At 28.5% G+C, this 13,398-nt stretch overlaps 1 protein-coding gene and 1 long non-coding RNA gene across 2 annotated transcripts in view; both read left to right on the forward strand.

The window, feature by feature from the left end:
- LOC136075438 (uncharacterized) overlaps positions 1–286 on the forward strand; it is a 2,803-nt gene extending 2,517 nt beyond the window's left edge. The window contains exon 2 of the long non-coding RNA XR_010635948.1: positions 84–286. This is a non-coding gene — a long non-coding RNA (uncharacterized LOC136075438). The remainder of the gene's footprint in view (positions 1–83) is intronic.
- Positions 287–1,049: 763 nt separating this feature from the next.
- LOC136074544 (uncharacterized) lies at positions 1,050–6,199 on the forward strand. The gene is made up of 3 exons (XM_065786877.1): positions 1,050–1,106; positions 3,746–4,042; positions 5,984–6,199. The coding sequence occupies exons 1-3, from the start codon at positions 1,050–1,052 to the stop codon at positions 6,197–6,199; spliced, it is 570 nt and encodes a 189-aa protein (XP_065642949.1).
- The last annotated feature ends 7,199 nt before the right edge of the window (positions 6,200–13,398 follow it).

Raw genomic sequence — 13,398 nt, forward strand, 5'->3', positions numbered from 1 at the left:
AAAAGCATTTTTATAATTGTTTTATTTATTCGTTGTGATTTTATGATACTATTTATATTATACTATATTTCTATTCTATGTAGGCTTGTAATTCCATGTGGAAAAATCGAATTTTTTCCGAAAATGCCCAAGTTTCAACCAAGTTAAATTTTTTCAAAAGGACTTAAAAACCATGTTGTTTTATTTTGCTATTTATATTGTGTAAGGATATTATTTTTCTCATTGATGTGTAAGGATATTATTATATTGATTTTATTTTCCAAATAAAGTTTTAGTGTAGCATGAAGTGTGTCGTTTCTTTAATATCGTTTGTATTTAAACATTCTCATAGTAAGAAATAGTAAACTAAGTCACATTTTATTATTATTGCGCTATGCATACATTAAGATCGCTAAAATCGTCGAATAATACCCGTCTAGGTTGTTATTCAACGGTAGTACAATAGTGGTGTAGTGGTAGAGCGCTCGCCTCATAATCAAAAAGTGTTCTGAGTTCGATCGCCACCACGTCCTTGGCAGTACCGCGCTCAACTTGTTTCTCCGCGTAGCGATCTTGATCGTCATGGTTTGTGTTTCGAAGTTATAGAGTTGAGAGAGGGTTGTAACAACAACTAAAGCAGCCTCCTTGACTGTAGTGTCTTTTTCGGCTTTGAAGAGGTAAATTAACACACAAAAAAAGGCTAGACACGAATTAATAAATTCTCTTTTCTTTTTTCTGGGATAACATCAGAATGCTGTCCTTACTATTTATTTGCGTAGAATCAAGTAACAATTACAAATTTTACAATCATTAATTTTAAGGGTTAAGGATAAATAATTTAACGTAAAATATTTTGCTAATATGCACAGTTAAATTATTTAGGAATACAATAAACTTCCTTGTGAGATGACTATTTTATTTAATATCTTTAATACGGGTGAATGGCCTATCAAAAAGCTTTTTCTTAAAAATATGTTTCTTGTCATACTATACTATAAAGATATAAATTGCGATTAGAATATACGTCGTGAGTTAAATATTATTAAAAGTAGTAAATTATCACTATAAAAATGCCCTTAAGTAATAACAATTCGCATGGCAAAGGAAATGCTTTTAGTTCGGTTAACGTATGTTTTTTTTTAAATTTGTTCGTCTGGGTTAGCAAAATGCCTCGATTGTTCAGTTTGTCTACTTATTTAACGATCTACTTATTTAACGTGACTTAATACGTTAAATAAGTATCCGTAAACTAACGCATGCGCAGAATATCATTTTGTCTAATTTAACGATCTACTTATTTAACGTGACAGCGGATTCTACATTTTTTTCCGACAAAAGTTGAAAAAAAAGCCATAATTGGCCTCCCAAGATGGCGGCAACTTTAATTCCTAGCGGTGAAACTGTTACACATTTTAAATGACTCATCTAATTACCAAAGAAAAGAATTAAATAAGACTACTAAATTTGTAAAAAATAGAAGAAAATAAATGAATTTTTCAAATATTAGAGAAAAAAATAATTATCTTTTTGAATAATTGAATTTATTATTAAATGGCATTAGTGAAATTTACAATTTTAGTTTTATGTATAATTAATATACCTTTTAGTTCTTAGTTACCCAATACTGTATGCTAGAAGGTTAATAACATAACAGCATGGTAAACAGCAATCATGTCTTCCTACAATTTTATATTCTCAATTTTTTGTAGTAAAACACCATTTTTTACAAATGCTGCATGAACTGAGTGCTCTGAGTACACAAAACTTAGGGGTTCCTTCTAGAATTATATTATACGTAAATGGTATTATTGCATAAATTATTTGATTAAAATATTCTAAAGTGTCACTTATACTGGTAAAATAAAAAAACAGGTTTGAATTATATTTATTTAAAACAACTTTTAAAATAAATAAAACGTAAATAATCATTTTTTATAATTTAAAGGATAATCACTTAATATAATTGAAGATACAAATATATGTAAAAATATATTTGTTAAAAAAAAAAATGTTTTTATTAAATCTTTAACATAGAAATATTCAAAACATTACCTCTTCTTTGAAATATCTCCTTAACTAAAAATTTATATATACTGTTTACCTCCTGTTAAGTAATATGGTTGCATATTATAGTATGCTGACTTTTTTATATTAATGAACTGTATGTAGCTGTTTAATAATTTTATCAATACACTGTTGAGTTTATTTGCATAATAGATTGATTACATGAAAATCTTTTACTCATGAGCTATTGCTTAAATGTTTAGTGATTGCTTGCATATAAGAAAAGCGCGTGAATACTAAAGCTACTACTAAAAAAACGACGAGCAGTTGCTTCTAATTTTACGAGCACTTATATTAGTTGCGTTTTACTACTTTTTGACTATTCATATATATATATATATATATATATATATATATATATATATATATATATATATATATATATATATATATATATATATATATATATAAAACAAGAGTTTTTGTATAAAAATCATTGAAAAAAGTACCATTAACAAGTATAAGTAAATATCTTTCTAGATATTTACTTATATTTTGTACAGGTAAAGCCTCTTTTGTTTGTCCATGCCAGTTTTGCTCTTAAAATTTGTTCTTCCATATGTGGGAAAACTATCCACTAAGAAGCCTTAGTCAAAATTTTTTGAAGCGTCACAGAGACAGTTTTTGAAACAGTACCGCGATGAATCCCAGTCTCGTTTGAAATTCCAGTTTGGAAGCCAGGGTTTGCTAGATAACGTAGTGTAACTTCCATTCTTTGCTTGGTTGATTCTCTCCGAGTTTCATCACTTTTATCCAAAAAGTGTCTTGCTAGCCACGTAACGTTATCATCCGTAAATCGATATAATTTATGATATTCGTTTGAAGCTGTTGGTGGTGCCTTTCAAGTATATAGGATTTAGTTTTTTGTTCTGAAAATATTTGGGCCATTTAAAGACAGGTTTTAATATGTATTTTTAATGCAACTAATATGTTTTATTATTATGTTTGTTAATTACTGTTCACTATATCTAATACCTTGATTGTATAACCTATCACATTATGCGAATCTATTATATACAATTTATCAAACGTGATAAATTTGCAAGTACTCTTTAACTACACTTTAACTATAAACGCGCACTCCATCCGTCAACATTAGGCTGCAGTTTTTATGTATATATATACATATATATATATATATATATATATATATATATATATATATATATATATATATATATATATATATATATATATATATATATATATATATATATATATATATATATATATATATATATATATATATATACATGAATAGTCAAAAAATAGTAAAATATAGTCAGCCGTGAATACCATTCACGGTATTCACGGCTGATGATTGCCTTCGGGCATGAAACTTTAAGTTCCGCTATTTAGTTGTTTTTATTCATTTAATTTCATAAAGTATAAATTGCTCTATTATTTCATAATATTGAGCACTGTCATCTAGCAAACCCTGGCTTCCAAACTGGAATTTCAAACGAGACTGGGATTCATCGCGGTACTGTTTCAAAAACTGTCTCTGTGACGCTTCAAAAAATTTTGACTAAGGCTTCTTAGTGGATAGTTTTCCCACATATGGAAGAACAAATTTTAAGAGCAAAACTGGCATGGACAAACAAAAGAGGCTTTACCTGTACAAAATATAAGTAAATATCTAGAAAGATGTTTACTTATATTTGTTAATGGTACTTTTTTCAATGATTTTTTTTATATATAGGCAACTGTAAATGAAAAGGCTATATTCACCAGTGTTGATGTTAGTTGGCCCGGATCTGTTCATGACTCAAGATTATTTAAAAACTCTTATATATATCCACTATTAAAAGGTTTGGAAAATAGAGTATATCTTCTAGGAGATGCAGGGTATGGTATAACACCATTTTTGATGACGCCATTTGAAAATGCTCTAACAGAACTTGAAAAGAATTTTAACAACAAACACGCTAAAAGCAGTGTAATTGTAGAATATGCCTTTGGTCAATTAAAAATACGCTTTCCAATTCTCAGATACGGCGTAAGTAACTTTATTCCGAATGATTGAATATATTTGTATATATATATATATATATATATATATATATATATATATATATATATATATATATATATATATATATATATATATATATATATATATATATATATATATATTATATATATATATATATATATATATATATATATATATATATATATATATATATATGTATATATATATATATATATTATATATATATATATATATATATATATATATATATATATATATATATATATATATATATATATATATATATATATATATATATGTATATATATATATATATATATATATATATATATATATATATATATATATATATATATATATATGTATATATATATACATATACAGCGGTGGCCAAAAATTAAAGACCACTCATTTTTTTTTCAAAATTTATTTTTAACCTTAGTATAATTTTATTTTGGAAAAAGGTATCAAAAAAAGAAAAACATTTTTAGAAAGATTTTTTATTGTATTTTATATTTATTATTAAAGTATTTATAATTTTTTTACAAAATAATGTTAAAAAATTAAAAAATTGACTAGTAAAAAATATAAATGGGAAAAAAAATTGGACAAAATTTTAAGACCAGTTTCACAAATATTTCAAAAAGCAATAAAAAAATAATTTAGAAACGTGTTGTTCCTCCATTTGTTTTCAAGCACTCTTGTACTCGTTCTGGCATTGAATTCATTAAAGTTTTGATTACTTTATCAAGCACATTTTTTAAATGATGAGAGGTAGAAGATTTCAAATCTTTCAAATTGTAAAGTTGTTCTTTACCAAGCTTGTGATCAAGCCACGACCATAAATTCTCTATTGGATTCAAGTCTGGACTATTGGCAGGCTATGGAAGCACTTGAATTTTATTAGAATTGAACCAATCGCTAACAAAATGCGCTTTATGACACGGCGCATTATCTTGCTGGAAAATAAATCCATCTTGCAACTGCCATAAATCAATGCTAAGAATAAGCGAGTTTTCCAAAATTTCGATGTACCTTTCTTTGTTGAGTCTACCATCGAATAAATGAAAAACGCCAACTCCACAGGCACTCATACAGGCCCAAATGCCTATTGAACCACTGCCTTGTTTTGTTCGTTTCAAAATGCATGATTCATCGAACCGTTCGCGGAAGTCTACGCAATATTACGCAACCTTTTCTGTTGTTTACCTCAACGTTCATTTCATCACTAAAGACCACACGGCTCCACTGATCTGTTGACCAATTTTTATGTAGTTTGCACCATTCTTTCCTGGCAAATTTTTGTTTTTTATTTAAGCGTGGTTTTTTTGCAGCAGCACGCCATAAATAATTTAAATTGTGGAGGACCCTTCGCACAGTTCTAGGGCTTGCTTTCAGACCATTTGATAGTGTCCATTTCGTAGACAAGTCTGTAGATGATGCTTGTCTGTTTTATTTGATATCGAAACTCAGGTTTCGATATTTTATTTTATAGCCAACGTAATAAGCAAATAAGACAGTTAAAAAAAAATAATCGATTATTATTTTTAATAAGAGCAAATTAAAGATTTGAAAGTGGTCGTTAAATTTTGTCCAATTTATTTAAAGAAGATTTATAAGTACTCATCAGTTTTTTAATAAGTTAAACGCTATTTAATTAGAATTAGATTAAAAAAATTATACCACTTTAATCCGTATGTTTTAATTAACAAGATATTAAAAAAAAAAATTTAATATGTCAATTAGAATCTTCTTAATTTTAATTTAAAGATTAAGAAACCAACTAAAAAATGAGTGGTCTTTAATTTTTGGCCACCGCTGTATATATGATGGTATATATATCGATTAATATATGTTAATTTTTTTTTTTCTGATAAATAAATTAAGAGTAATTTTTGTACCACCACTTTAATGTAATGTAACTGTGGTGTAATAATTTTATAGGTCAGAATTAAGCCAGAGATGATTGCTACATGTTTCACTGCATGCTTTATACTGCACAATATTGCAAAAAATTTAAACGATCCAGATTTTGACGGTGAAGATGTCAAAGAAAATGACGAAGAAATTGTTCCTGTAATTAAAGAAGAAAACGAACAGCAACTTCGTTTACTTGGTCAACAGCGTAGAAATGAAGCTGCATTGGCAATATTAAATTAAGAATCTATGTTTTTTAAATCAAATTAAGTGCAATGTCTTTTTATTTGTAACAAATTGAAAACATCATATAAGTTTTATTTTATTGTATTGTTAATACTATTAAAAACATTCTTTCAAAGTTTTCTAAGATAAATAACTAATTTAAAGAATTTTTAAGATGTGCTAACATACATTTTATTTACAGTTTTATTTACAGTAAAATATACAAAAGATTCTCAAATGTCAGTTATAATATGTTTATGACTTAATAACTTATTTGATAATACTTTTATGTAGTAAATGTTCATTATTAGGGTATTATTAAAATATGCATTATTTGGTAATATATTTATATTATGCTATGAATTTTAGAAATATTTTTAAACAAATTATAACTGATATTTAAGAAATAAAATGAAACTAACTGGAAATAAAACATAAAGAAGTGACATTTTAAAATAGATTTTAGATCCTGTGAAATATACAAAAAATACTTCTAGTAATTTAAATTAATTCATCCTTCTTTAATTACTATGTATAACGTTTTCAAATGTTGAAAATGTAATGCATCGTCAAAAAACTAATTTAAGTAAATTTAAAGCTTTAGTACATTTAACAATAACCAAAATTTATTTTCACTTTTTTATGTTTTATTTCCATCAACATTAATGTCAACAGCAATATCTCCTCTTCGTTTAATATATGGCGGGGAGTAGTATTTTTCAACTTAAAACATTTCTGATGAGTCTTAATTGCTGAAACACTATGTAAAACGAGAAAAAAAAATTTTTTAAGTGATTTTCTACTAATTTATATATATATATATATATATATATATATATATATATACATATATATATATATATATATATATATATATATATATATATATAAAATCACTTAAAAATCAATATATATATATATATATAAAATCACTTAAAAATCTATATATATATATATATATAAAATCACATAAAAATCACTTAAAAAAAATTTTTTCTCGTTTTACACAGTGTTTCATCAAATGTCAGTATATTCTACAAATAGAGTACTCAATGTTCTTAAAGAACAGAGCAATAATAAATTAGTAAAAGCACTTATCTAATTTCTAGTTTTCTTTGACAGCTTGTTTCTCCATCAGTAGGTTCATCAGTTTCCTGATGAACCTACTGATGGAGAAACAAGCTGTCGAAGAAAACTAAAAATTAGATAAGTGTCCCCTATAACATTTTAAAGTTATGTTACGTCTTAATCGGTTACAATTGGTAACAAGGTTACATTCTCTAACTTTTAATTAAATATTAAGTAAATAAACTTGATAATGCAGTAAATGTTTGTTTTATATTGCCGTGTTGCTAAAAATCATCTTTTATTTTATTTTTATTGTAAAATAGCTTCGTCTCAATTGGTTACTTTGTCACGAAAAAAAATAAAATTTTCAATTCGCAACGTTACGTCTCAATTAGTTTTCTTTTTAACTATATAAAGTGTAACCAAATAAGACGTAACATAACGTTACTTAATATAGATTCGAGACGTAACTAAATTACGTGACGTAAATGGATTTTTATAACGTTACATTATGTCTTAATTGATTACCACTCTAACAAGTATCAAGATAGACGTAAGGAAACGTAAAATCATATTGTTGTTTATTTCTCTCCTCCGGCGTCTGCCTTGTAGAGATATTAATAGTGAATACAATGGCATTAATTATAAGACGGTCCACTGTTCCACTACTTAGTCACATATAAAACTCACAAGAGTTAAATACTTAATATAAAAAAAAGAAGACCTCACATACACAAAAAAAAAAAAAAAGAAACGAAAATGAAATAAAATCAAAAAACAAAACAAACAAACAAAAAACAACAACAAGAAAAACATAAAAAGCAAGATTCGAAAATAATCGAAAAAGTTCCAAAAATAATCTGGGCATTTTAGTTTAGAAAAAGATTGTTGTTTATATCTATTTTAATTTTGTTATCTTCGCTCCAGATTTTTTCACATTGTAAAAGAAAAAACTCTTTACTGTTTGATATTTTTGAAATTTCGAATTCTTCATACAAAATCTTTTTGATTTTGTTTTGGAATTCCTCTAACAAACTCACTTTAGCAAACATCGACTTTTCATGGAACGACCTCATTCTATTACAATATAATTTATATAAAAGTTCGTTTAGAATTAAATTTCCAATATAAAAACTATTTACAGGAAACGTAAAATAAATTAAATTTGTGACGCGTTAAATTCGCAAATTAATTTTAATTAATACGTAAAATCACGTGTCGTGGGGTTACAGTAAATAACATATATATAAGGAACTAGATTGCTTGTGGGTTAGTTTTTTTTTTAATTTTTTTTTATTACAATGGTCTGGACAAATGCATTCAGGGCGTTTACAATATTGTTAACTCAACAAATTTGTTAAATACTGTAATTCATTTAAGAGTTATGGTTGATGAGATGTTATAATGGGGATTTTTTTTTTTCATCATTATTATCATGAAAATTGCGCCCTAAGAACGTGATTGGTTGTAATGGTTCTCACATGACCGAAAAGGTGGACTGAAAAAAGTGGCGTTAAATGGGGCGTCAAGGGGTGTGACATGGTCACAAGTGGTGACACGGTGACAAGTGACATGGTGACAAGTGACATGGTGACAAGTGGTGACATGGTGACATGGTGGCAAGTGACAAGTGACATGGTGACATGGTGACATGGTGACAAGTGGTGACATGGCGACAAGTGGTGACAAGTGGTGACATGGTGACAAGTGACATGGTGACATGGTGACAAGTGACATGGTGACAAGTGGTGACATGGCGACAAGTGGTGACATGGTGACATGGTGACATAGTGACAAGTGAAAATAACGCATGCGTGACAGGGTCATTCTTGTCACAGTGTGCATGTTGTGACATGGTGATTTATAAAAGAATTAAAAAAATTGCGTTTATATTATTGAATTTATTAAAAAAAACGGTTTATAATCTCGATAGGGTCGTTTGCCATATATTAAGCGGTTAAAAAAGAAAAAAAAAAATGTTTTTATATTATTTCTTCACAGTTGAAAGAAATAGTCAAAAAAGGTTCGATTCTCAAAAGAAAAGTATCAGAACGGTGTTTCGCACGATAGCGCGTATTTTTAAATCTCTGTGTGATAAATTTAAAAGATCCAAAATGTTTAAAAATTAAAACTCGCGTTTAATTGTGTATTCGTGCCTTTGGGGCTGACTGGTTTTTCATAGTGGAAGTGATACCTTGCTTACTCATGAAATTTTTCAATGGTATTGCAATGTTTTTTTTGTTCCTTTTCACGTTTGTTATTTTTGGTCGACAAATATCAAAACGAACGAAAAAAAGAGACAGTTGTAAACGAATAAATATATTATTTTTAACATTTGTTCATTTTTATTTTCCAATTCGATTAATTCCGTACGAAATTCCGCCAGATACTAATCCGCCTAAAGCTGCTTTTCCAATTGTGGGTAATATCGAAGCTCCTAATGTGGGTAAAAGTCGTGCACCTAACGCGGTCAAAATGGGTAAAAATTTTCCTCGTAACCGTTTTTTGAAACGGCGAGTGCGTCTTTTTTGAAACGAGCGTCTTTTATAATGTTTTTTTATCATTTTGTTCTCGTTTTTCTGCAATTTTATAAGCTTTCCACGGATTAAAAAATGGTAGTAAAAATCCTCCTCGTAATTTTTTTTCAAAACTGTTTTTTCGTTTGATTCGTTTGATTCGTCTTTTACGTGATATTTTTTTACGCATTAGATAATTAATTGACAAGAGTTTGTACAAGTTTTCGAACAATAAATTTTTGCATAAACAGAGGGAGAGAACCTCCGCGTATTTTCTTTTTAAACTGTCTTTTGTAAAGTTTTCTTTTCCTCATTGTAAAAAAAAAATCAAATGTTAATTTATTATCGAGGCAATATAGACGATAATAAAGTCGGCGCCAACATAGCAGCTAAAATTGGAAGAAATTTACCGCGCATTCTTCTTTTTAAACGTCTTCTACCGGCACCTTTTAGTGGGGGTAAATAAACTCTTCCTCGTCCTCTTCTAACCATTTCTTCGTTTTTGTAGGTAATCTAAAGCGTAACCTCCAATATCAGATTTTAAAAATCGTTTGGCTGAGTTTCTAACTTTTGTTAAAAATCCTTTCCCTCTTGTTCTTTTATGTCTTCGACCTCCTTTTCTCGTTCGACAACGTCTACAAGTCATTTTTATAAAGTAAAAAAAAAATACGAATATTGTTTTTTTATTAATATTATATATACATGAATAATTTAAATACAAGGTCATTTTAATTAAAGTAAAAATGTTTGAATTGAAATTTATGACGATTTAAATTTAGCGGGCGCATAGCTATAATTTTCATTTTGCTGAACTCCAGTTTGAACAATGGCAGATTCGTATTGCAGGTACAAAGTAAGAACTCCTTTAAATGTGTCTATAAATTGAAAATGAATCTGAAACGCGTTGTTTCCTGCGATTGTTGCTGGAGGTTTGTCGTTTGCATATCCAAAATCGCTTGTGCAGTCAATGACTAAAGGCTCTGTTAAATTTGCAGTTCTACTATAATAGTCGCTTGGTAATTTAATAAACGTGTCGTCGTCTTTCGTGTAAAAATCTGCAAAATTATTGAGATTTAAAGTAGAAGCTGAATTTCCTTTGCACCAAGCAACATAGCTTCTATAACAAAATTGTTGATCTTCTAATTTGTTGCCCAAATCAATTTCAACAGTGTCACCTGGTGAATTGACAAAAGTTCTTCTATAATTGTTTAGAGTAATTTTTTTAATATAAGTGCAAGCCATTTCTACAGGTGTAAGGCACGCTTTACTTAAATGATCATTTTCTTTTTTTGACATTAATGAAACAATGATAGCGTGAGGTACCAAGTCAGAAGTTTTTATGTTGCCCAAGTTAATTGTAATTTCAGTCGTTCCTTCTACGTTTGTAATAACTTGTTCAAAATGTGGCATTCTGACAACCGTGTAAGGTGTGTCGGGTTTGCTATTTAAATATAAAGCCTTTTCCAAGGGAATGCTTGGTTTAATTCGATAAGTATTGACCCAAATAACTGGATTTCTTATTGCGACTCCAACTCCTGCTAATGCGGTGGCGTCGGCATCTGTATAGGGTCTTACTAGTTCTAACAATTGATTCATGTCGTTTTCAATAAAAAATTCAAGCTTAAATTCTTTAGCTTTTCCAAAATATTCTTTAATTTGAAAAAAAGGGTCCAAAAGTTGAAGAGGGACTCTAAATCTGTAACCTTTATCACTTGTCATTAAAGCATTATAAGCTTTTAGCTCGGTTTGGTAACCTGCGGCTGCTCCATTATTGGCTCTAATAATGGCGGCTGCGTCAGCAGCTTGACATAATGTTTTTGTTTCGGCCCAAGTTGCAAAACCCTCCATATTTTCTGAAATACCCATATTTCTGTTAATAATGTTATCTCTGAAATTTTTCAAATAGTTTTTTTTTACCAACATTGCTTTAAATCTGTCAAACGAACGGTTATAATTGACATTATTAGCAGGCACAGAATTGTTCATTTGCAAATTGGGATACAATCTCATTGTTTTAATCAAGTAGGATATAAAATTTTGCGTTATACAAATTTTGTCGAGTAAAGCTTTTTCTTCGTTGGTTGTTCCAAATTTAGTCAGTGTGCTCAAATTTTTATATAAAAAACAATCAAATTCCAACCAGTAGTCTTGCGGAATAGTCCATTCGTTAAGTTTTAAAATAAATGTTATTAAAGTACTGAAATCAGAAGACATATCAAAAGAAAACTTTTGATATCCGACAGAGATTACTTCGTCTTGAGCTTCTCCTCTTTTAAAACCGGGATATTTTTGACTGAGTTGCTGTTTAAATTCGGCGCTTATATTGCCATTGGTAGCTTCTTGAAGCAATTTATTTTCATTTTCAGCTTTTGCTAAAACGTCTTCAAGAGTAATTTGTCCGTCCACATTGGGAGTATATCGATTTCCGTCGCCTCCTCTTTGGTATTTTGCTGTTGAAGACATTTTTTTTTTTGAAAAATGAAAGAAGGATATTTTTAATATATTTATTCTTCGTCGGAATCTGTTGCGTCTTTTTTAAATGGCAGTTTTTTATTTTTAACATCCTTCAAAGCGCGAGTATAACCGAGCTCAATTAAACTCTTTTTGTTCAATTTCTTTTTTTTTTTCTCGTTGTTGTTTTGCAAAAGTGGACTGGATAGTATAGCTCGTTGTTGGATTATACAATTTTTACACAAACCGTATATTTTGTCAACTGCGGTAACTTCTTGATAACATTGAGAACAAACGTGACTGGGGAAACCAGTTTTATATAAAGTGTTTGTTTTATTTTTTTTGCTATTGTGTTCAGTGTCGCTATCAGACGAATTGCTATTTTCAGAAACTTCTTCAATTTTTCTTTTCCGATAAATTTTTTTGTTTTTTTTTGGTTCAGAAGGTATTGAGTGATCGGATTGCTTTATTTGATCGTTCGATTCTGAATTATTTTGTTTATTTAATATTTTGCATTTTTCATTAAGTTCCAATTTTACATTTTCAACGTCGGTTTTTGTTGGATATTGTAAGAGTTGATTTTGCAAACGCGCGATATGATTTTTCAATTGATTAATTTGATCGTTTGGATTAATCGACAGTTCAATATCGCAGTCGATCAAATTTTTGTTATAACGTGTTCCAAGAGTTTTAAACGGCATGATGTTTGATTAAATTTTAGTTGTAAATTGGTACCATTTGTATTTTTAAAGTCGGATTGAAATAAACTGTGCTACTTATATTGGAAAAGGTAAGCGGTTCTTTATTTGAATTTAAAAAAGACCACTTTGTTTGTTTCCAATCGCCGATATCGACAATGTCAAATGTCGCTATTTGTCCTTGAATTTCGGTTTTGCGATTTTTTGTAAAATCGATATTAACTGTTACTTGTGTAGAGTTGTTATAGTCTGCAAAATTAAAAAAAGAGACAATATTTGAATCAAATTTTCTGTTTAAATACATGCCGCAGTTGGTTGCATGATCACATTTGATAAAAATATAATTATCTGCGCTATTCGGAAAGTTTGAAACAGTGTTATTAAAGTTGCTTATTTGTGTTAATGCGCACCTTAAAAAAGAGAATTTTCTTTTTGGAATTTTAAAATCTTGATTCATAGAGTCAACCATACTTTGATCGACCGA

This window comes from Hydra vulgaris, chromosome 01 (genome assembly GCF_038396675.1).
Source record: "Hydra vulgaris chromosome 01, alternate assembly HydraT2T_AEP".
NCBI lineage: Eukaryota > Metazoa > Cnidaria > Hydrozoa > Anthoathecata > Hydridae > Hydra > Hydra vulgaris.